General features: G+C 34.1%; 1 protein-coding gene across 4 annotated transcripts in view; it reads right to left on the reverse strand.

Moving 5' to 3' along the window:
• PCNX2 (pecanex 2) overlaps nucleotides 1-26,585 on the reverse strand; it is a 370,349-nt gene that overhangs the window by 315,274 nt on the left and 28,490 nt on the right. For all 4 annotated transcript variants that reach the window (XM_074262410.1, XM_074262411.1, XM_074262409.1 and 1 more), the window contains exons 5-7: nucleotides 22,758-24,056; nucleotides 3,222-3,369; nucleotides 2,875-3,020 (exon numbers count right to left, since the gene is read on the reverse strand). In XM_074262410.1, coding sequence (XP_074118511.1) covers nucleotides 2,875-3,020; nucleotides 3,222-3,369; nucleotides 22,758-24,056 — 1,593 coding nt within the window. The remainder of the gene's footprint in view (nucleotides 1-2,874; nucleotides 3,021-3,221; nucleotides 3,370-22,757; nucleotides 24,057-26,585) is intronic.

Genomic DNA, 26,585 nt, shown 5'->3' on the forward strand with positions numbered 1-26,585 from the left:
ATGACTTTTCCTAAATAACAAAGCTAAGGTAAGATTTGAAATTAAGACTTTCTGACTCAAAGGCCAACCCTTGCCTGGTTTATAATCTGTTCTTCAGAAATTAAAACTGAAAAAAAAAATGAAATGCTCATTCTAAACTAAGTTGAAATCTCTCACAGAGAGAGAAATCCAAAAAAAAAAGACTGAAATTTGAGGGCACTGGCTATCTGGGAAGACTCTCCTCTTCGGGTTGAAATGCTGTGTACCTGAGGCTGCAACTTTCCTACAGAAGACGTAAAACTATTTCCATTGCCTTAGACCTGACTCTGAGGGAACAAGACAGGAAACTGTGAAACTCCAGCAAAAGAATATTTTATTGTTGGTCCAAGGACAATGTTTCTACTTTTGCTTTAAAAAGTTAAAAAAAAAGTTTAAATTGAAGAATGGTAATACCCATCCTTTATGGCAGTAATCATTTGATTAAAAGAAACATAAAGACTAAAGATTTCAGCTGAACTATAAACTGGAGGCATTGAAGCATCCATTAGAGCAGTGTTTGTCAAAAATTATTGTTAGAAAATCCAACAGCAAGAGATATGAAGAAAAATTCCATTTAAAATAACTGTCAATAGTATAAAATATTTGGGAATCTATATGCCAAGGGAAAGTCAGGAATTAAATGAACAAAACTACAAAACACTTTCCATACAAATAAACTCAAATCTAAACAATTAGAAAAATATTAAGTGCTCTTGGATAGGTCAAGCGAATATAATAAAGATGGCAATACTACCTAAACTAATCTATTTATTTTGTGCTATACCAATCAGACTCCCAAGAAACTGTTTTAATGGCCTAGCAAAAATAACAAAAAAATTCATCTGGAAGAACAAAAGGTCAAGAATTTCAAGGGAGCTAATGAAAAAAAATCAAATGAAGGTAGCTGTAGCTGATCTAAAACTATATTATAAAGCAGCAGTCACCAAAACCATTTGGTATTGGCTAAGAAATAGACCAGTTGATCAGTGAAATAGATTAGGTTAAATAACAATATAGTCAATAATTATAGCAATCTAGTATTTGACAAACAAAGACCCCAACTTTTGGAATAAGAATATACTATTTGACAAAAACTGCTGGGGAAATTGGAAATTAATATGGCAGAAACTAGACATTGACCCGCACTTAACACTGTACACCAAGATAAGATCAAAATGGGTTCATGACCTAGGTATAAAGAATGAGATTATAAATAAATCAGAAGACATAGGATAATTTACCTCTCAGACCTGTGGAAGAGGAAGGAATTTGTGACCAAAGAAGAACTAGAGATCATTATTGATCACAAAATAGATAATTTTGATTATATCAAGTTAAAAAGCTTTTGTACAAACAAAACTAATGCAAACAAGATTAGAAGAGAAACAATAAACTGGGAAAATATTTTTACAGTTACAGGTTCTGATAAAGGCCTCATTTCCAAAATACATGGATACTTGACTCTAATTTATAAGAAATCAAGCCATTCTTTAATTGATAAATGATCAAAGCATATGAACAGACAATTTTCAGATGATGAAATTGAAACTATTTCTACCCATATGAAAAGGTGTTCCAAATCATTATTGATCAGAGAAATGCAAATTAAGACAACTCTGAGATACCACTACACACCTCTCAGATTGGCTAAGATGACAGGAAAAGATAATGCTGAATGTTGGAGGGGATGTGGGGAAACTGGGACACTGATGCATCATTATTGGTGGAGTTGTGAACAGATCCAACCATTCTGGAGAGCAATTTAGAACAATGCTCAAAAAGCTGTCAAATTGTGCATACCCTTTGATCCAGCAGTATTGCTACTGGGCTTATATCCCAAAGAGATATTAAAGAAGGGAAAGGGATCTATATGTGCAAAAATGTTTGTGGCAACTCTTTTCATATTGGCTAAAAACTGGAAATTGAATGGATGTCCATCAATTGGGGAATGGCTGAGTAAATTGTGGTATATGAATGTTATGGAATATTATTGTTCTGTAAGAAATGACCAGCAGGATGAATACAGAAAGGCTTGGAGAGACTTACATGAACTGATGCTAAGTGAAATGAGCAGAACCATTATACAACAGATCATTATACACTTCAACAATACTATATGAGGATTAATTCTGATTGACATAGCTCTCTTCAACAATGAGAGGATCCAAATTGGTTCCAATTGATCAGTAATGAACAGAACTAGCTACATCCAGTAAAAGAACACTGGGAAATGAGTGTGGACCACAACATAGCATTTACACACTTTCTGTTATTGTTGGCTTGCATTTTTGTTTTTCTTCCCAGGTGATTTTTACCTTCTTTCTAAATCCAATTTGTCTTGTGTAGCAAGAAAACTGTATACATTTGTATACACATATTGTATTTAACATATACTTTAACATATTTAACATGTATGGGACTACCTGCCATGTAGGGGAGGGGGTAAAGGAAAGGAGGGGAAAAGTTGGAACTGAAGTTTTTGCAAGGGTCAATGTTGAAAAATTACCCATTCATATGTTTTGTAAAAAAGCTATATTAAAAAAAGATTACTGTTAGAGCAAAGCAGAACATGACATAGCAATGGCACAGTTCATTGGTCCAGCCAAACAATATAAAAAGAGACAGGGTTTTATCCAAGATCACACACCCACCAAGAGGCAAAGCCAGGGTTTGAAACCAGGTCTACAAGTCAGCAACACATATAGAGTAGTTGCTCTGTAAGAATCATAGCAGAGCTAGTAAGAAAACTGAGGCCTATCACCCCATAAATTAGTCAATACTTTCTCTATGTGACCATGCCTTTTCTCTTAAGAGACTTTCCTTAATTTTATATTAACAACATTTGAAGAGACTTACCATGTTCATCAATGAAAACATGCATAGCATCTACAGGAATCTCATCTTGTAGAGATGTCTCAGGTCCACTTATAACTTGCAAGACAGAGCTGTCTTGCTGGGAAGTAACCCGGTAGATTATTTGTCTTTGTCTATTGCCCTGGAAACTTGATATACACACAAAAAATTAACCTACCATTAGGAACATCATTAAAAAACACATATCCACACCCAAGTATATATACACACAAACACATACACCAGCAATAACAACAAACAAATGCCATGGTAAATCAGATAGAATATTAGGATTCATATTTTGTGAGTTCTTTATTTAGAAAAAAGCAAAAATGGGTATATGTACTTACAGAGTAGTAATCTTGGCAGGTTCAGTAAGCACAGGACTAGCACTAGTATGGTCTTGGCTTTGTACATCTGCTTTTCCTTGTTTGGAAATATGCTCACTTTGTTTTTCACTTTCCATGATTTCTTCCTTTTTCTCCGTAAGGTGGTTATCTGAAAAATATTCCTTTCATTGTTAAGACAAAGAATTTGAATATATCTTGAGTAAAGCCCAAGGATGGAAAAAGTAGGATGGAAAAGTAGAATGTTAAACAAATAAAACCAGATTTGAAGTCCCAGTTTATAAACTCTCCTGATAAACTAGGGTAAAAGATCAAGAGAGAGAGGATATCTACTCTCAATAATCTTAGAATTCAGATGAAGAGATAAAGCAGTCATATTGAAACTCAAAAAATTTAAGAAATAAAAATTCACCACATTAACACAATGCCTTTATACTAGAGTTCCTGTTATGCAACATCATTATTCAAAATGTCATAAGGATAAAGTCGAAAAAGCAGTAAATTTTGAGTTAAAGGCTCTATTACTTACTGCTTCTATGGCATTCACTCAGTCTATAACTGCTCAGTCTCAGTTTCCTAAGCTATAAAATGGGGATAATATTATCTGCCTTTTTATATTTTGTAAGGAAAAAATAGGGATAATGTATATGAAAACACTAAAAAAACCTTAAAGGCCTAAAGCATATAAATCTAAAATATTCCTATTAGTTAATGAGCTGGTGACATTTTGCCAATTTATGTTCACACCAGAACACATAAAGTACACTAAATTATCTTTAGTGGCTCATTTTTAATTATTTCAATATCAGAATTTGAGAGATGGAAGAGAATTGTATCTCTTCTAGTCCATCTAGTCCAATGCATACACAAAAAGACGTTTCCTAAAACTTAGTTGAAAAGTGATTATTCAGCTTTTTTCTGAAGACCTCTAAGGGATGAGAACAGTTGCCTTTCTAGGCATATCATTCCATTTTTGAATAGTTATAATTATTTAGAAGTTTTTTCCTAACATCTTCTTTAAGTTTGCCTTTTTACAATTTCCACTCATTCCTTTGGGGTTCTGCCCTCAGGGCCCAAACTAACAAGTATACAGTTCATTCAACAGACCTCATACAACAGAGACTCAAGAACTGACCATTTTTATAGACTTTAGATATTCTCCTTCTTAGCAATAGTCATTCTTAAACCAGAATTGAAATCTGAAGAACAAGTGAAGTCTGAGCAGGATAGAAAAAAGTAGGACTATCTCTTCATCAAATCTGGAAACTCTTTCTCTTTTAATGTTTCCAAGAGCACATTAGGGCAGCTAAGTAGCATGGGGTTACAGCAGTAAGCTTGGAGCTAAAAGGACTTGAAGTCAAATCCAGCTTTAGATACTGTGACTGGGCAAATCACCTCACTCTGCTTCAGTTCCTCATTTGTAAAATGAATTGGAAAAGGGAATGGCAAACTACTCCAGTGTCTCTGACAATGAAACACCAAACGGGGTCCTAAATTTTAGAGCACTAGGACTAAAATGACTCAACAAGAAGAACGAACACATTTGCTTTCCTTATTACTTCAACACATTGCTGCATTAATTAGTTGGTTTATTATAAGCACATCTTAGTTAAAATAAGTTTCTCTCTCAAGTAGAATACTTATTTTAAAGAGATTATATACTTAGTATTTTAAGTATTTTTTAAAATGTCATAGTGAAATGTCTCATTTGTTCTAGTCAATATTCTAAGAAGTGGAATGTGCTGTCCATATATCAATAATAAATCCTATGCAGAGAGAGACCTTTAATAACTGGTGCTTTTTATTACTCATGTGGGGTATTTTGACATGAAATTTAAAATAGCTTTTGAAGTACATAAACCAAAGTCACTATGAAGAAGGTAGCACAAATAAATTTCTTGGCAGGTAAGGGGAGAGAAAGAAGAAAGGAGAAAGTGTATAAGTATGAGCTTGCCACTTGACCATTCTATAGAATTCCTTGGGCTTTACATTCATCATTCGTAAGACCTGTGATTATAGAGAGTGGATATAAGCCAGCAAGTTGCCTGAGCTCTTCCCACTTTCCTCCAGAAAAAAAAATGTAAATCAAGCCTCTAAAAGAATTCTAGAATGACAAAATCCACAAAAAAGATGGAATGAAACAAATTTCCAGATCAAGATATCTTAGGATTTCAGAAAAGATTTGTTTCACTTGGCTAAAAGGTAAGTACAATGACTCACAGGGCCAGTGGTTCAAAAGACCAGCTGTGAAGCTTCCAGTCCCAACTCAGGAGACAAATTGCCAGTCCAGATCCTAGGTGTTAACCTAGGCAAACCTAGTAAACTGGGCAAGCTGCCAGACTCAGAAACCCCAATGCAGAAAGCCAGCAATTAGGCCCTTGGCCCCAGTGCAAGAAGTTTGGAACAGTGCCTCCAGTAATACTGCAAAAGAAGATAGGGACAATCTCCTCTGTGCCCTAGGAGCAGAGCTCAACTTTAAAAAGTAAGCAAAATACAAAAAAAAAGATCTCTGATGATAGAAATTTTGGGTAATAAGGAAAATCAAAATACATACTAAGAAGACTACAAGAGAGTCAGGATACCTACGTGTTAAGTGTCACAGGGAATATGAATTGGTCTCAAGCTCAAAAAGTGCTCTTGTGAGAGTTCAAAAAGGATTTTAAAAATGAAGTAAGAGAGGTAGAAGAAAATTGGGAAAAAGAAATGAGAAATATGAAAGAAAATTATGAAAACATTTAATACCTTGAAAAAGAAAGCACACACATGAAGAGAACAACTTTTTTAAAAATAGAAGTGGCTCCAAAATTATTTTACAGAAGTAGAAAAAAATTCATATAGAGGAATAAAAAGTTAAGAAAAACAAGGGAAATAATGAAAAAAGCAAAAAAAAATTGGTCTAGTAATACCAAAACTAAAAATGTATCATAAAGTGCCAATCACTAGAATTGCAAGATACTGGCTAAGAAACATAGTAGTAGATCAGTGGAAAAGATTAGGTACATGAGACATAGTAGTCAGTTTCTATAATAATCTCCTCTTTGGTAGACTCCAGTTTCTGGGAAAAGAACTCACTATTTAACAAAAATTCCTGGGAAAACTGGAAAATAGTATGGCAGAAACTAGGCACTGACCAATATCTCACACTATATACCAATATCAGGTCAAAATGGGTACACAATTTAGACATAAAGAATGAAATTAGTAAATTAGGAGAGTAAAGAATAGTTTATCTGGAGAAGAGAATTTATGGCCAAACAGGAGATAAAGAATATTATAAAATACGAAATGGATAATTTTGATTACGTTAAATTGAAAAGTTTTTGTATAAACAAACCAATGTGGCAAAAATTAGGAAGCAAAAAACTGGAAAACAATTTTTCAGTCAGTGTTTTGGATAAAAGACTTATTTTTTTATGTCAATTCTGTTTTTATTTTCCACATAATTATATACATACATGTTGTCTCTCCAAACTAAGTTGTATATTCCTCAAGATTACAGAACATTTTACTTTGTTTTTTTGTATCAACTATACTTAGCATAGTTTCTAGCACCTACTAACTAAAAAAGAATCAGACTTTGAAATAATGTACAATTAGCCTGTGAAGGAAATCTAAAATGCAGGTGGACAAAATTAGAGGGATTGGGAATTCTATGTAGTGGTTCATAGTCATCTCCCAGAATTCTTTTGCTGGGTATAGCTGGTTCAACTCATTTCTGCTCTATTGGAACTGATTTGGTTCATCTCATTGTTGAAAATGGCCATATCCATCAGAATTGATCATCATATAATATTGTTGTTGAAGTATACAATGATCTCCTGGTCCTATTCATTTCACTCAGCATCAGTTTATGTAAGTCTCTCCAGGCCTTTCTGAAATCATCCTGTTGGTCATTTCTTACAGAACAATAATATTCCATAATATTCATATACCACAGTTTATTTAGTCATTCTCCAACTGATGAGCATCCATGTAGTTTCCAGTTTCTGGCCACTACAAATAGAGCTGCCACAAACATTCTTGCACATACAGGTCCCTTTCCCTTCTTTAAGATCTCTTTGGGATATAAGCCCAGTAGTAATACTGCTGGATCAAAAGTATGCAGTTTCATATAAAAGGCTTATTTTTAAAAAATACATAGACAAGTGAATCAAATTTGTAAGAATATGAGTCATTTTCCCAATTGATTGCTTAAATAATAAGAAAGGCAGTTTGCAGATGAAGAGATTAAAGCTATCTACAATCATATGAATAAATGCTCTAAATCACTATTGATCAGAGAAATACAAATTAACACAACTTGAGATACTATCTCACACCCATTGTATTGGCAATTATGACAGAAAAGGAAAATTTTATAATGTAATGCATGTACTGTTGGTGGAGCTGTGAATTAATCTAGTCATTCTGAAGAGCAATTTAGAACTAAACCTAAGGAGTCATCAAACTGTAATACTCTTTGACCCAGCAGTGTCTGTATTAGGTCTGTATCCCAAAGAGATCATAAAAAAGGGAAAAAGACTAACATGAACAAAAATGTTTATAGCAGCTCTTTTTGTGGTGGCAAAGACTTGGAAATTGAAAGAATGTCCATCAACTGGGGAATGGCTGAATAAATTGTAGTACATAAATGTAATGGAATACTATTGTGCTATAAGAAATGATAAGAAAGCAGATTTCAGGAAAAAAACAGCATCAACTTGGAAAGACTTACATGAACCTATGCTAAGTGAAATGATTCGAACTAGGAGAATATTGTGTACAATAACAGCAACATTGTACAATGATCAATTTTAATAGATTTAGATCTTCTTAGCAATACTATGACCTAAGACAATTCTAAAAGACTCATGATAAAATACTACCCACACCCAGAGAAAAAACCTATGGAGTCTGACTACAGATGAAAGCATACTATTTTCAGGAGTCTTTTTTTTTTCTTTCTCATGGCTTTTTCCCTTTTGTTGTAATTCTTTCACAATATGACTAATGCGTACATTTAATATGATTGCAAATTCATAACTTATATCAGGCTGCTTGTAGAGAGGCAAGGAGGAAGAAAAAGGGAAAAATTGGAACTCAATATCTATAAAAGCGAATATTGAAAACTATCTTTAAATGCAATTGGAAAATTGAATATTTTTAAGTGGGAAAAATAGAACTGAATAAGTGGGGATAAAATTCACTAAAGAAAACAACTTTTTAAAAAAAATGAAATTGGTGGATTCTTTCAATGACTATTTTTGTTTAAGGAAAACTAGAGTAAAATAGTCATTGACAGAGTCCACCAATCACCTCCTGAAAGATCCCAAAATGAAAAGTTTAAGGAATATTGTAATTTAATTCCAGAACTATCAGATCAAGGAGAAGATACTGCAAGCAACCAGAAAGAAACAATTCAAATATCAAGCAGCCACAGTCAGGATTACCTAGGATTTAGCAGCTTCTTCATTAAAGTATCTGAGGGTTTAGAATATAATATTCTGCAAGGCAAAGGAGCTTGGATTACAGCCTATCACCCAGCAGAATAAAGCATATTTTTAGGAGAATTCAATTCAATGAAATAGGAGAATTTCAAACTTTCCTGAAGAAAAGACCAGAGCTGAATAGAAATTTTATCTTTAGAAATAAGACTCAAGAGAAGGTAAACAGTAAAGAAAAAAAAATCACACAGTAATCAATAAAATTAAATTATTTATATCCCTACATGCAAAGATCATACTTGTAACTCTTAAGAACTATATCTGTATTAGAACTGTTTGAAGGTGTATACTTAAGGATATACACACAGAGAATGTGGGTATAAGAGGTTTTTCACATGATGATAAAAGAAAACAATTAAGGGATGAAATAGGATTGTGCTGAAAAAGAAAAGGGGGAGACAGAATGATCTGAATTATATCAGATGAAGAAGCATGAGAAATCTACTTCAGTAGAGTGAAAAAAGAAAATTCTTTGAACCTTACTCTCAATAGATTTGGCTAAAAGAGGGAATAATAATTCTGGGAAGATGAAAGTGTAGGTCAGAAATGAAACATAATTGTGCCTAGGACAATTCAGTAAACAATTAAGTAATATCAATACAAAACACATATGTACCAAATGGTGTAGCATCCAAATTCTTAGAGGAAAAAATAAGTGAATTACAGGAAGAAACAGACGACAAAACTATACTAGTGGGGGACCTCAACCACTATAAAATCAAAAAAGAAAAAAAAAAGTTAAGTATGCAAATAGAATTTTAGAAACTTTAGCCATGATAAGCCTCTGGAGAAAAAATTGAATTGAGTTAGAAAGGAATGTTCCATTTTCTCAATGGTACAAGGCACCTACAAAAAATTGGCATGTATTAGGCATAAAAACCTCACAACTAAACTGAAAAGGCAGAACCATTAAACACATCCTTTACAGATCATATTGAAATAAAATATTACATGTAATAATAGGCCATGGAAAGATAGATTAAAAATCAATTGAAAATGAAATAATCCAGTCCTAAAGAATGAGTGGGTCAAACAACAAATGCTAGAAAAAAATCAATAATTTAATTGAAGAGAATGACAATAATGAAACAACGTATCAAAATTTATGGGATGCAGACAGAGAAGTTCTTAAGCCTTAGGAAATTTTAAAATTGAGCAAGTAGAAGCTAATGAATCTTTGAGAAATAAAGAATCAGTCAAATAAAGGCAAATGAATTTTTTAAAATAGCAAACATTATTTGTAATGGGAATAAGCTATAAGCCTTCCCAATAAGATCAGGAATGAAGCAGGTTTGCCCATTATTACCACTATTATTCACTATTGTACTAGAAATGTTAGTTTTAGCAATTAGAGAAGAAAAATAAATTGAAGGAATTAGACTAGGCAATGATGCTATGATAGCATACTTAAGAGAATCCTAGAGAATCAACTAAAATACTATTAGAAATAGTTAACAGCTTTAACAGTGTTTCAGGATATCAAATAAATCCATACACACACACACACACACACACACACACACACACACACACACACACACACATATTCAGGAAGAGGAGGGATGTATAATGAGACTGGAAAGGTATATTGGAGACAGCTTATGATGGACTTTAAATATGAACCAAAGAAGTTTACATTTAATTTTAGAAACAATAGGAAACTATTAGGTTTTTTCTGATGTTGAATTAATGACATGGTTGGAAGTTAGATAATGCAGTAGATATAGTACTATGCCTCAAATTAGGAAAACAACTTCCCAAGTTCAAATTTGGCCTTACTTACTATCTATATTATCCTGGGAAAATCCGTTAAAATTTCTTGCATTAGTTTCTGTATCTATAAGATGAGTTAGAGGAAAAAAATGGCTCTCTATTCCATTATCTAGCCCTTGAGGATTAAAGGGTATGCCCGTGGTATGTAAAATCTTATACTGTGCACAAAAGTGTGTAAAATGTTTGGACGTATATGCAGGTCCATTGTCTGTTTTTATTGCTTGTGGCACACCCATAATTGCAAAAGCTTGTATAAGGAATTCAGTGACCACTCGGGCTGTCTCTTTTGCTGCTGGCATTGCAAATGTGAATCCTGAAAAGGTGTCTACCACGACATGAATAAAAGATAGACGACCAAAAGATTTATAATGGGTCACATCCATTTGCCAGATTTCATTGGGTCTCAAACCACGAGGATTCTTCCCTGGAGGGAGTGTAGGAGCATGGAAAGGAAGACAAGCTGTACAGCTTTTTACTATGCTCCTAGCTTCCTCTCTTGTGATTCCAAATTGTAAACGTAAAGCTCGAGCAGCCTGATGATATTTAGAATGAGATTCTTGTGCTTCCTGAAATAAAGGACTACTGGCTAACATGGTTAGAAGGCTATCTGCCTTTGAATTTCCATCAAAAATGGGACCTGGAAGTCCACTATGTGAGTGGACATGCAAGATATAAATCTTGCCTGGATGTTTTCTCACTTGCTCTTGAAGTTCCTTAAAGAGCTGATAAATATTGGAGGCTGCAAATTTTATTTGGGCTGTGGCAATTCTTTGTACTACACCTACTGAATAGGCTGAATCAGTAATTATATTTACGTCTCCTGGGTAATAATTAAGAGCTAGCATGATAGCAAATAATTCATTCTGTTGAGTGGATTGAAAAGGAGTCCTGATTACTCTCTTTATGGTTAAATCATGAGAGTATATGGCACAAATATTTTCTTTGGAGGCATCTGTAAAGATTGTTGGTCCTTTAAGAGGAACCTTAGAAACCTTTTCTTCAAAAATCCATCGCCAATTATGTAGTAGCCGGGTAATCTTTAATGGAGATCCATGTGCAAAATTTGGAGCGGTGGCCAATAAAATTTGCCATTCTGGGATGTTTTCACAGCATACATTAATCTGTGCGTTAGTATAGAATGTGTATATTTTTTCAGGACTTATCCCAGATAATTGTGTTACTCTCTTAATAGCCTTTAATAAAATCCTAGCCACAAGCACTGGGTAAGGTGTAAGGTTTTGTTCTGGTTGTGCTGGGAGGTTCACCCACTCAATCACTCTGTCTCCTTGATGAAGGACTGCTGTGGGTGCCTCTTTTGTAGCAAAAACTGATATTTCCAAGGGTTTTTGAGTGACTCTTTCAACCACATTGGATAAAGCCAGTTCAACTTCTCTCAAAGCCTTTTGTGCTTCTTTTGTAAGCTGGCGTGGTGAATTTAAAGCACTGTCTCCCCTTAAAATGTCATAGAGAGGTTGTAGTTGATTGGTAGTTAAGCCTAACACTGGACGCATCCATTGGATATCTCCTATTAATTTTTGAAAGTCATTTAAGGTGTTCAACTTCTCTGTTCTTAAAGAAAGCTTTTGTACTGTGAGTGTCTTAGGATATACTTCATATCCTAAATATTGAAAAGGAGCATGTCTTTGAATTTTTTCTGTAGCTATATGCAGTTTGTAGTACTTTAATGTTTCCATGGTCCTTTGTAGACATGCCTCTAACATTTGTTCCTCAGGTACACATCCCAAAATATCATCCATATAATGTAACAATATTACTTTTGGAAAGGCTTTTCTTACTGGAGCAAGAGCAGCTGCAACATACATTTGGCACATAGTAGGGCTGTTTTTCATTCCCTGTGGCAAAATGCCTGTAATATAGTAGATGCTTAATAAATATCAATTGATTGAAAACACTGAAGTTCCTTTCAAGATGTCTCATTGGGAAAGCCCAATGAACTGGGTTTAAATTCTTGACAGGTTACTTGCCAGTGGTGGGTTAATCAGACTTCCTTTATTGCATACTTTCAATGTGTTGATGACCTAGATTTATCTCCAAATGCCATTTGATTAGAGAATGATTATTTGTCTTAGGTTTTCTATGACAATAAATATACTCAAAATACTCTTGCAAATACCCATTATAATCATCCCAACATAAAAAAGTTTAGATTTCATGTCACTTTTTATGAGTTTAATACTTGTTTTCAAATAATACTTTGACAAAATACGATGATAAATAGACAAAGATCAATACCATATAAAATTCATAATCCTCAATATACAAGTGAGGTAAATTTAAATTTATAATACATATATGAGTATCTACTCAATGTGCTTATAGCATTGTATCACTGAGTATTAATAAGAATATTTCAACTTCTTCATGTCTCAGAATCTGCAAGTTCAGCTTATTTGCTCTTCTGGAATATGGCTTTTCATAGCTCTAAAAACTAAAACAATCAGAACTGAGCAAGAGAAAATAAATAGAAGTAAATTTCTTGACAACAAAACAAGTTTAGACTTTTGCTTATGTATCCCAATACAAATGATGGTGCCTTACACATAGCTGGCACTTTCTAATAAATGTTTGTTTTATATGAATGAAAATTTCAGATGAATTTGTCAATATGAAGTGCAGTATAGTCTTTTTTCCAGGGATATTTATTATCATCACAATAAACATCATCATCACTTTCTCCAGAATTATTTTGTTGATGCAAAGAAAGAACTAATGAAATTTTTGGAACCTAATAAGCACAATTTGACCCATATCCTTTCCTAAGAATATGTCTCTTTTCGGCTCTCATTCTTTTGTTTTGTTTTGTTTTGTTTTTAAATTAATTTTATAATTATAACATTTTTTGACAGTAAGTATGCATAGGTAATTTTTTTTACTACATTATCCTTTGTACTCCTTTCTTTTCTAAATTTTTCCCCTCCTTCCCTCCACCCCCTCCCCTAGATGGCAGGCATTCCCATACATATTAAATATGTTATAGTATATACTAGGTACAATATATATGTGCAGAACTGAAGTTTGTTGTTGTTGTTGTTGTTTCAAAGGAAGAATTTGATTCGGAAGGTATAAATAACCTGGGGAGAAAAACAAAAGATGCTAACAGTTTACATTCATTTCCCAGTGTTTCTTCTCTGGGTGTAGCTGATTCTGTCCATCATTGGTCAATTGGAATTGGATTAGCTCTTCTCTATGTCGAAGATATCCACTTCCATCAGAATACATCCTCATACGGTATCATTGTTGAAGTGTATAATGATCTCCTAGTTCTGCTCATTTCAATCAGCATCAGTTGATGTAAGACCCTCCAAGCCTCTCTGTATTCATCCTGTTGGTCATTTCTTATGGAACAATAATATTCCATAACATTCATATATCATAATTTACCCAACCATTCTCCAATTGATGGGCATCCTTTCATTTTGCAATTTCTAGCCACTACAAGAAGGGCTGCCACAAACATTTTGGCACATACAGGTCCTTTTCCCTTCTTTAGTATTTCCTTGGGATATAAGCCCAGTAGTAGCACTGCTGGATCAAAGGGTATGCACAGTTTGATAACTTTTTGGGCATAATTCCAGATTGCTCTCCAGAATGGCTGGATTCTTTCACAACTCCATCAACAATGCACCAGTATCCCAGTTTTCCCACATCTCCTCCAACATTCATCATTATTGGTTCCTGTCATCTTAGGGAATCTGACAAATGTGTAGGGTATCACAGAGTTGTCTTAATTTGCATTTCTCTGATCAATAGTGATTTGGAACACTCTTTCATGAGTGGAAATAGTTTTAATTTCATGATCTGAAAATTGTCTATTCATATCCTTCGACCATTTATCAATTGGAGAATGGCTTGATTTCTTATAAATTAGAGTCAATTCTCTATATATTTTGGAGATGAGGCCTTCATCAGAACCTTTAATTGTAAAAATATTATTCCAATTTGTTACTTCCCTTCTAATTTTGTTTGCATTAGTTTTGTTTATCCAAAAGTTTTTTAATTTGATGTAATCAAAATTTTCTATTTTGTGATCAATAATGATCTCTAGTTCTCCTTTGTTCACAAATTCCTTCCTCCTCCACAAGTCTGAAAGGTAAACTATCCTATGTTCCTCTAATTTATTTATGATCTCGTTCTTTATGCTTAAATCATGGATCCATTTTGATCTTTTCTTAGTATGTGGTGTTAAGTGTGGATCCATGCCTAGTTTCTGCCATATTAATTTCCAGTTTTCCCAACAGTTTTTGTCAAATAATATGAATTCTTATCCCCAAAGTTGGGATCTTTGGGTTTGTCAAACACTAGATTGCTATTTTTATTCACTATCTTGTCCTGTGAACCTAACCTATTTCACTGATCAACTAGTCTATTTCTTAGCCAATAGCAAATGGTTTTGGTGACTGCTGCTTTATAATATAGTTCTAGATCAGGTAGAAGTAGGCCACCTTCATTTGATTTTTTTTCATTAATTCCCTTGAAATTCTCAACATTTTATTCTTCCATATGAATTTTGTTGTTATTTTTTCTAGGTCATTAAAATAGTTTCTTGGGAGTCTGATTGGTATAGCACTAAATAAATAGATTAGTTTAGAGAGTATTGTCATCTTGATTATATTTGCTCAGCCTATCCAAGGCCACTTAATGTCTTTCCAATTATTTAAATCTGACTTTATTTTTGTGGCAAGTGTTTTGTAATTTTGCTCATATAATTCCTGACTCTCCTTTGGTAGATATATTCCCAAATATTTTATACTATCAGCAATTATTTTGAATGGAATTTCTCTTTGTATCTCTTGCTGTTGGATTGTGTTGGTAATGTATAAAAATGCTGAGGATTTATGTGGATTTATTTTGTATCCTGCAACTTTGCTAAAGTTCTGAATTATTTCTAATACGTTTTTAGCAGAGTCTTTGGGGTTCTCTAAGTATACCATCATAACATCTGCAAAGAGTGATAGTTTGATTTCCTCATTTCCTAATCTAATTCCTTGAATCCCTTTCTTGGCTCTTATTGCCAAGGCTAGCATTTCTAGTACTATATTGAATAGTAATGGTAATAGTGGGCAACCTTGTTTGACTCCTGATCTTACTGGGAAAGGTTCTAGTTTATTGCCATTACATATGACGTTTGCTGACGGTTTTAAATATATGCTCCTTATTATTTTAAGGAATAGTCCATTTATTCCTATACTCTCAGGTGCTTTTAGTAGGAATGGATGTTGGATTTTATCAAATGCTTTTTCTGCATCTATTGAGATGATCATATGGTTTTTGTTAATTTGGTTATTGATATAGTCGATTATGCTAATAGTTTTCCTTATATTGAACCAGCCCTGCATTCCTGGTATAAATCCCACTTTGTCATAGTGTATTATCCTGGGGATGATTTTCTGTAGTCTTTTTGCTCATCTTTTATTTAAGATTTTAGCATCAATATTCATTAGGGAGATTGCTCTATAATTTTCTTTCTTTGTTTTCAGCCTACCTGGTTTAGGTATCAATACCATGTCTGTGACATAAAAGGAATTTGGTAGGACTCCTTCAATCCACATTTTGTCAAATAGTTTATATATAATTGGAGTTAGTTTTTCTTTAAATGTTTGGTAGAATTCACATGTAAACCCATCTGGTCCTGGGATTTTTTTTTTAGGGAGTTGGTTAATATCTTGTTTTATTTCTTTTTTTCTGAAATGGGACTATTTCGATTATTTACTTTTTCTTCTGTTAATCTGGGCAAGATACATTTTTGAAGGTATTCTTCCATTTCATTTAAGTTATCGAATTTATTGGCATAAAGTTGGGCAAAGTAGCTCCTAACTATTGTTCTAATTTCTTTTTCATTAACAGTGAGTTCTCCCTTTTCATTTTCAAGACTAACAATTTGCTTTTTCTCTTTCCTTTTTTTAATCAGATTTACTAAGGGTTTGTCTATTTTGTTGGTTTTTTCATAGAACCAACTCTTAGTTTTATTAATTAATTCAATAGTTTTTTTACTTTCAATTTTATTAATCTCACCTTTTCTTTTTAGAATTTCAAGTTTTGTGTTTGTCTGGGGGTTTTAATTTGTTCCTTTTCTAGCATTTTTAGTTGTAAGCCTAATTCGTTGACCTTCTCTTTCTCTATTTTATGCAAGTAGGCCTCTAGAGATATAAAACTTCCCCTTATTACTGCTTTGGCTGTATCCCACACATTTTGGTATGATGTCTCATTATTGTCATTTTCTTGGGTGAAGTTATTAATTATGTCTATGATTTGCTGTTTCACCCAATCATTCTTTAGTATGAGATTATTTAGTTTCCAATTTTTTTGGGTCTATTTTCCTCTGGCTTTTTATTGAATGTAATTTTCATTGCATTGTGGTCTGAAAAGGATGCATTTACTATTTCTGCCTTACTGCATTTGATTTTGAGGTTTTTATGTCCTAGTATATGATCAATTTTTCTATAGGTTCCATGAACTGCTGAGAAGAAAGTGTACTCCTTTCTGTCTCCATTTAGCTTTCACCAAAGATCTATCATATCAAACTTTTCTAGTATTCTATTTACCTCTTTGACTTCGTTCTTATTTATTTTGTGGTTTGATTTATATAATTCCGAGCGTGCAAGGTTGAGATCTCCCACTATTATAGTTTTGCTGTCTATTTCTTTCTTGCAGCTCTCTTAATTTCTCTTTTTTAAGAATTTAGATGCTGCACCACTTGGTGCCTATATATTTAATATTGATATTGCTTCATTATCTATGCTACCCTTTAGCAAGATATAATGCCCTTCCTTATCTCTTTTAATTAGATCAATTTTTGTTTTTGCTTGATCTGAGATGAGGATGGCTACCCCTGCTTTTTTGACTTCAACTGAGGCATAGTAGATTCTGCTCCACCCTTTTACTTTTATTCTGAATGTATCAAGCTGTTTCAAGTTTGTTTCCTGTAAACAACATATAGTAGGATTCTGGCTTTTAATCCAGTCTGCTAACTGCTTTCTCTTTATGGGGGAGTTTGTCCCATTTACATTCATGGTTAGAATGACTAATTGTATATTGCTTGCCATCCTGTTAACCCCTGCTTATGCTTTTCTCCTTTCCTTCCCTCTCACCCCCCTCCCCAGTATTAAACTTGTGAGCACCACTTGCTTTTCACAGCCCTCCCTTTTTAGTATCTCTCCCCCACCTTAAAGTTCCTCCCCCTATTTTACCCCTTTTTCCTCATGATTTCTGTATTCCCTTCCCCTTAGTTTACTCCTTCCCTCCCACTTGTCAATGAAGTGGAAGAAGTTTCACCATAATTGAATATGTCTATTGATACACACTATGTTCATCCCCCTCCTTTCTTTCTCTCAGATATAATAGGTTACCTTTGCCTCTTCATGAGATTTAGTACTACCACTTTACCCTTTTATATTTGATATAATTTCCTTTCCACCTCTAGTTTCTAGGGCAAATTATACTTGTATTCTTTACATATCTTTATGGCAGAAATAAAGTTCTCAAGATTTCTTTTTACCTTTTTAGAGATCTCTTGAGTTCTGTATTTGAAGATCAAACATTTTGTGTAGGCCTGATTTTTTCATCAAGAATAGATGAAATTCATTTATTTTGTTAAATGTCCATCTTCTTCCCTGGAAAAGGATGGTTAATTTTGCTGGGTAAGTTATTCTTGGCTGCATACCAAGTTCCTTAGCCTTTCAGAATATCATGTTCCAGGCCCTTCGTTCTTTTAATGTGGACGCTGCTAGATCCTGAGTTATCCTTATTGTGGCTCCTCCATATCTGAATTGCTTTTTTCTAGCAGCTTCCAATATTTTTTCCTTTGTCTGATGGTTCTTGAACTTGGCCACTATATTTCTTGGTGTTTTGATTTTAGGGTCCCTTTCAGTAGGTGATCGATGAATTTTTTCAATGTCTATTTCACCTTCTGTTTCTAAAATGTCTGGGCAGTTCTCTTTGATAATTTCCTGGAAAATAGTGTCCAGGCTCTTTTTTTCCTCACATTTTTCAGGGAGTCCAATTATTCTCAAATTGTCTCTCCTGGATCTGTTTTCCAGGTCTGTTGTCTTTCTAATAAGGTACTTAACATTCTTTTCAATTGTTTTGTTTTTCTGATTTTGCTTGACTCCTTCTTGGTTTCTCCTTGAGTCATTCATTTCTACTTGTTCAAGTCTAATTTTCAATAATGTATTTTCTTCACTCACTTTTTTTATATCTTTTTGTAACTGTCCAATTGAGTTTTTATCTTCTATTGAATTTTTTTCCATTTCATCAATTTTATTTTTTAGATAGCTATTTTCTTTTTCCAACTCACTAATCCTGTTTTCCTTGGAGTTGTTTACCTTTTCCAATTCACTAATTTTGTTTTTCAATGATTTAATTTCTTTATCCATATCCAGAATGTGTGGGATGATTTCTCCAGACTCTCTTGTCAAACTTCCCTTTCCTTTTCCCATTTCTCTTCTATCTCTCTTGTGAGAGCTTTTTTGATTTCCTCTATGAGAGTTTTGTTTATTGAGGAGCAGATCATATCCCCTTAGGGGATTCCTCTGGAGACAGTCTGTTTTTAGTCTCCTCAGGGTTTGAAGTCTGCTCTCTCTCCATACAGAAGCTGTCAGTGATTAGAGCCCTTTTAAATTTTTTGTTCATTTTGTCAGAGTGGGAATTGAAGAAAACAAATTGACAAGAAAAACAATTGGTCTGTTTGGGGGGGGATGGGGCTGGATGATTTAACCAGGCTTCCTCTACAGACTGCAGAAGACAGCAGCTAGGCACTAATAGGACAGCAATGGCTGTGCTGCTTCTGTGCTCTGAGGCTCTGAAAACAAGCTGAGTCACTCCAGGTGGGGGTGGGGGTGGCTGGGTCCCGAGAGACACTAGCTTTCTGGGGTTTTATTCTTTACCTTTGGTGTTTACACCTTCTCTGCTGCTCCTGGCTTGCTGCCAAGACTGAACATCCACACTGGTTTTAAGGTCTTTTTGCAGAAATGGAAGAGATCACACCCCACCCCCCTCAGGTCTGCACAGTGTGAGCTGCCTGCCTACCTCTCTCTCTCTCTCTCTCTCTCTCTCTCTCTCTCTCTCTCTCTCTCTCTCTCTCTTCTCTCTCTCTCTAGTTCTCTCTCTCTCTCTCTCTCTCTCTCTCTCTCTCTCTCTCTCTCTCTCTCTTTCTCTCTCCCGAGTCTGTTCGACCCCTCCCCCGAGCAGACACAGACCTTTTCTGCCCAATTTCAAGGATGTCTTCTATTGGTGATTATTTGTGGGTTTCTTTTCTGGTCAAGCATTAATTCTGAGGCTTGTCATGAAGTAAATTCTGAGAAAAAACATGGAGCTCAAGCAGCTGTTTGCCTCCATGCTGCCATCTTGGCCGGAAGTCTCTGCTCTCATTCTAACCTTTTTTCATTTTGAATATATATATATATATATATATATATATATATATATATATATTTATTTATTTATTTATTCATATACATTGTGTCTATGTGTATATGTATCTATTTGAATAATTCAAATAGATACATACACACATAGACACAATGTATATAAATACATAATGGAAATATGTTTTATAAATTTTCCAACATTTTGGCTAGAATCATATATAAGTTCAATAAAAAAAACCTAAATGTTTCAATTGAAAGGTATCTTAGTATATATTCAAAAAGAAAATTAGAGATGGAGGAGATAAAAGGTAAACAATATAACCATTTTGTGAAACAGTTTGTGCACCTTTCAGATAAAATTTAAAAATCAGAATTTTTAGGTATAAATTATATAAAAATCAATTGTGGAAGGATTTTATTTTCTTATAAACCATTTTAAACTATCAAATATCATATAGATATATGGAGAATTTTTATTTTAATTTGCCCATTATAATAAATTCTTACATGGATATTGCAAATGAACAATGCATGGGATCTATAAATGAATAGGATGAGAAGAATGAGCAGGATTGCCTTTGAGAAACTGCAGTTCTTTTAATGACTCTGAGGTTTCTTCTAAATTAAATTCCTATCTGTTTAATAGCAAATATACTATTGTATGTTACATGGCAGCCAATAATAGAACGTTCCAAAATCCAAAAAGAAAGTTATCCCATGATAACGAAACATAAATCTATAAACAAAAACTTGAATTTATGAGAGTAAGAAATTCAATTTCAAAATAACTGAAAGCTTTATCAGGCAAAAGTCTAGCATACTCAAATTATGAAATTGAGCTTATGAAATTATTAATAGTAATTGTTCCAAATTAAGAGTCTAGTTTTCAGGACACTAGCCCCAACTAAAAGAAGGATCCAGTAAAGAAGATCTTGAAAACCTAGAGGAATTAGCTTCCTAATCAGTGGAGAAACCCAAGCCCCCAGGAATTTGTAGGCCATCAAAAGGCTATAAAAATCCTGTCTACATGAAACAGACATCAAAGGTTCTTGGACATGTGAAGATGCAATTACTAACCCAAGGGATCGGCACCATTGTAAAACTAGGAAGAACTGCAAAGGTAGATTTGGCCACGGAAGATCTAAGTCATCCAATGCAAAGAATGAAATTCACTGAAAACTTTCATAAGAAGCTCTTTGTGTGTGTGTGTGTGTGTGTGTGTGTGTGTGTGTGTGTGTGTGAGAGAGAGAGAGCTGGGACTCCAGTCTGTTTCTGCTCTAAGTACTTCTCCAGCTTTTTAATTCTACACTCACTTTCTCTCATTCACTAATTCATCATCTTAATCCCCTTTGAGATACCACTTGGGTCAGCTACCCAATCCTATTGCCTCAGTCTTGCCAGTGATCTAATCAGTTTTGATCTTGATTCTTCTTCCTGTTTCTTGTGTAAAACATTCTCTTGCTACTATTTCACAAGTCTTTGTACCTTCATTGATCTGTTTCAACCCAACCTCCCAAGAAAAATGCAGCAACAATTGAACTCTATTTGAAATGATTAAAGGAAATGGGAAAGGGGCAGTTTTGCAGGTATAGAGACAGGGCTAACCTGATTATAATAGAGAAGTTAAGAAAAACACTCTAATGCTGTGATCTTGATCCTTCTTCCTGTTTCTCATGTAAAACATTGGCTTGCAACTATTTCACAAGTCTTTGTACCTTCATTGATCTGTTTCAACCCAACCTCCCAAGAAAAATGCAGCAACAATTGAACTCTATTTGAAATGATTAAAGGAAATGGGAAAGGGGCAGTTTTGCAGGTATAGAGACAGGGCTAACCTGATTATAATAGAGAAGTTAAGAAAAACACTCTAATGCTGTGATCTTGATCCTTCTTCCTGTTTCTCATGTAAAACATTCTCTTGCAACTATTTCACAAGTCTTTGTACCTTCATTGATGTGTTTCAACCCAACCTCCTAAGAAAAATGCAGCAGCAATTGAACTCTATTTGAAATGATTAAAGGAAATGGGAAAGGGGCAGTTTTGCAGGTATAGAGACAGGGCTATCCTGATTATAATAGAGACATTAAGAAAAACACTCTACTGATGGAATGATACTAAATAATTTTTGGAATTTCTGAGAATAAATGTTAAGAGTACAAGAAGTTGGACTAGATGACCTCTCTTATCCCTTTCAATTTCTGGATTCTAGTATACTAGGACTGACCAGCATCTTAGTCAAGGCTTCATTGTCTTCTAAGCATTCAAAAATCACTTCAGAATTTGGAAAGGATTTAAAGATAATCTAGTCCAATCCCTTAATTGTATAGAATTGGAAGCTGGGAGCCCAGTAGATTAACTTGTCCATTTGTCAAGTGAATTCATGATCTTTAATCTATTTCTTATAAAATATCCATAATGTGGAGGATTTGTGATTTTTTTTGTATGTGGTGAACTGATTCCTAATTTCATAAAGGAAGTCAACAGGAAAATAGATTTAACACTATATTTATAGTAGATTTTTATGAAACACATTTGCTCTTTAAATGAAGAAATATATGTTTATCATTTGCCATCTTTAGTAATATTTCCTTAAAATTGCTCTAATAATCAATATTAATGATATGTATCAGAATTTTATAAAAAATATTTCCCTCACCCAAGATTAGCCCCAGTATCATTAAAATAACTTAAAGTAACTGAAAGGTCAGCATTAAAAAAAAACACCCAGATATATTTCATCATTCAAATATTAAAAACTTTCATTATAAATCTTAATAGCAAAAAGTTTCAGAATGCTCATGTCTTATTTAGCAAACTTTCACTGGGAAGAGGCAAGTAGTAAACAATCTAACTCCTTGCCATCTTTAGATCTAAACAAAGCTAAACATGACTCATACCTCCAATGACTCCTTTTTCTTTTATCAGCTCTGTTGTAATACTGGATGGATTCGATGCCATCACCTTGGAAGTATTAATAGATTCCAACAAGGAGACAAATTCTAGAAAATTGGATTCATTTGGAATTTGTCCTTCCTTAGCCTCCAGGTCAGATTTAGATGTTGGCAACGTCTTCTCCTTATCACTTGGCAGTTCCATGGAAGTTTTACTTAACAGGACATCTGTCCCACTATCCACACTGAGGACACGAGCATGTCTTTTCTCATGGGCTGTTTTACAAGATGATGGATCAAGAGTGTCCTGCCCTTCTTTGTCCACTTCCATTTTACAGGCTGGATTAGATGCCATCAGAGGAGTTGTTTCTGAATTGCCATTTGGGGTATCATTGCATTCCTTTGCTACATTGTCCAGCTCTCCAGATTCATAGCCAGAACATGGATTAGAAGAAATGTCCACCATTAATCTCTCTGGAGTCTTTTCTCTTTCACTGACTTCTGGACAAGCATTATTTCCACCATCTTCTGACAATTCAAAGGTGATCACAGGAATTCTGATCTGCTCATTGTTTTGAGGATGGGTTACATCTGTGACAGGTGGGTGAGCATCTGACCTTGTTCCCATTTTCTCAGTGCCAATCACTTTCAGATGCAGGGAACTTTCTAATTCAGTCATAGAGTTTGGAGTACTGCTCATTGTGATAACTATTTTAATGGGTTCATGTAGACTCAGAGGGTCTCCAGGGAGAGAACTATCAACAAGAGTGATAGCAACCTCACTGTCTGAACAATCAGCCTCCTCATTTAGGGACTGATCTGCTTGACAGGAACTGTTCACTGGCTGTTCCTCTGCCTGTTTGCTGATGACAGTGTTACATTGAGGACAGCTACTGCTCAGGCTGTCCTGGGGGGATCTGCTTTGTAATTGTTCTCTTTTGGAACCCTTTGGGTGGCTGAAAGGCTCTGTGATTAGCACTGAATTCTCACTACCCCAGGGTTGGAGAGCAGTACCAGTTCCTAGTACATCACATTGAGATAAAGAGAGATGTGGCAACTTTTTCATCACCTCTTTCCCCATTAAAACATCTTCTGATCTGTGGTGATGAGGAGGCTGTATCTTTTCTCCTTTTTCTCTTACTTCATTATTGATCGTTTTTTCCATGGCAATTGGTTTCATTGATATTGCTGCTGTAGTCACAGTATCTGACATGTTTGCTGTAGAGACAGGTAAATTTTCTGTCTTGATACATGGTGAGGTAGATGATACTGGTGCTACAGGCTGATCTTCTGATAAAATGACACCTGGAATAAAAAAAAAACATGTTAACTAGCAGAAAGAATCTACTGAAAAATCACTGAACTATGTAGTAACCCACTGCATAAATGTTAACAAAAAGTAAAAATAGAACAGCAACAAAGCCAGGTAGGAGCTTCAAATGGAGGAAAGAAAAGGCTGTATTATGAAACTGTTTTGCAATTACAACCTTTTTTTTTATTTTTCATTCCAGACATTCAATTTTGTACCTTATGGCACTTGGTTTTTGTTTCATGATTGAATCTGAAGGAGAATAATTATGACTTGCACATTTTTATAAATGCTTCATAGAACATAAAAAGCACGTTCACATATGCTAACAAATACATTTCTGTTACTGATAAAAACTGTCTAAAACCAAACTTATGCCTTTCCTCCTGAAACCAGTTTGTTTTTTTCTGTTGAATAGAGAATTCTATGACTATAAATGGTGTTATCATTCTCCTAATCTCCCAAATATATAACCTAGATTTCTTCATTGATTTTCACCTCTTCCTTAAATTTCACTATATACTTTAGGTTCCTTCTTCATTATATTTATCATATTTTTTTTTCTTTTACTTCTTTTCCCTTTACTACGAGTTCAATTGAAATAAATAATTAAAAAATGGACAGCCAACAAGCATAAATGTTTTTTGCCAGTCATGGAGTCAGAAATACCTAAATTCATGTCTTGCCTCTAATATTATAACTGTATAACCATAGGAAACTTATTTAACCACTCAGTGAACTAAGAACAGTTATCCCTTCCAATGGCAGGAATATGGTGCTCCCATGATCTTGAAAACCTATGCAAAATTTTTTGGCTCTCCCTTCCTACAAGAGAAAACGTCTAATTTTTTTTTATTTTATGGAATACTTGCAGTACCTTAATATAAAATTTGGTTAAGTATTACACAATACTGTGCATTTTTTGCATTTCTGAGTTTCTAAACCTTTCATGGTTTGCCTGATAGCTTTCATATGTCATCTGCAAAACTCCCAAAAAATTCCCATTTAATTTGTTATGATGACCTGTGTTATATTGAACCACAATTGTAAAAATTATGAGGTAGAAGGGACAACTACAAATCTTTAAAACTCTAAATTATTTGTGAATTGACAATTTGAATCAGTTGAGGGGATTTCTACACTTACAGTTCTTTATACTTAAATCACGCTTGATAAAATCAATAACAAAAACTCAAGAGACGGGCTTTAAAACCTTAAAAAGTTAACAAATCACATAAATTATGTAATTACATACATCTTATATCTTAACCCTGGAAAGTGCTACATGAATTATTTCCATTTTATAGATAAAGAAACTGGGGCTCAGTAAGGTTAAATCTCTTGCTCATGATCATTTGGCTAATGGTAGAGATTAGATTTGTACCTAAATTTCCTGATTTCATGGTTAGCACTCTATTATTATATATTTTATCTATATTTATATTTTATTCAATATTTTAGTATTCTGTATTATAGGCAAGGGGCTTTCCTAGGTACTGAATTTTAGTACTATCACCTAATATTTTAAATGAAAGTCATCTAACTAGACTCATTATCTCTAGGTTTTCTCTCTTAGAATTTATCCTGTACCCTGATTCCAGATTAAGATTTTGAGGCTAATCTTGAAAGTAATTCCATCATCTCCCTCTTCGGAAAAGCCCTTTCAGTGTCACCCTATGACCTATAAAATCCATACTCCATAATTTAGCATTTAAAGTCCTCCATAGTTTTGCCCCACTCTATCTTTTCAGTACTCTCTCCCACTACTCCTCTAAATATGTTCTCTACCATAGCCAAACTGCTATTCTGAGTTTTCCACCTTCCCCAGATGTGTTGTTTTTTTTTCCATAGCTTTGAGCATGTTATTTCTTTTATATGGAATTTATTTTCCTCACTACTTCTCTATCACCTGCTGTAAACTACTTCTCTCATTAAAACTTTCCTGAATCACAGATTCAACCTCCCTTTCTCTCCTTCCTCTTCTTTCCTTCCTCTCTTCTTCTCTCCTCTCCACCCTCTCACTCTTCCTTTCTCCCTCCTCCATCTTTCTCCTTCATTTCTGTCATTTATTATTTGTAGGATATCACTTAGAATTTACATATATTGGATATTATAGTTACTTTTTATATCACTAACTAGCTTATAATTAGTAAACAAACATTTACTAAGGACTTTCAATGTGTCACATACTATTCTGGGTGCTAAATGCTTTTCATTATTATTAATAATCATTAATAGAAAGTTATCTACTTGTTGGCTTGATTTGTTGAGGTAAGTAAAATTTGAGACAAAATACAATTATGGAACATAATTTTATCTAATTGACCTAGCCCCATGAAAGAAAGGACAGAAAATACCCCTCCCCCCAACACACACAATAAAGTTCTGTGGTTTAGCAGGAGGAATACAGAGAGGCTTGGAGAGACTTACATCAACTGATGCTGAGAAAAATGAGCAGAACCAGAAGATCACTATACACTTCAACAACAATACTGTATGAGGATGTATTCTGAAGGAAGTGGAAA

This window comes from Sminthopsis crassicaudata, chromosome 4, assembly GCF_048593235.1.
Source record: "Sminthopsis crassicaudata isolate SCR6 chromosome 4, ASM4859323v1, whole genome shotgun sequence".
Lineage (NCBI taxonomy): Eukaryota > Metazoa > Chordata > Mammalia > Dasyuromorphia > Dasyuridae > Sminthopsis > Sminthopsis crassicaudata.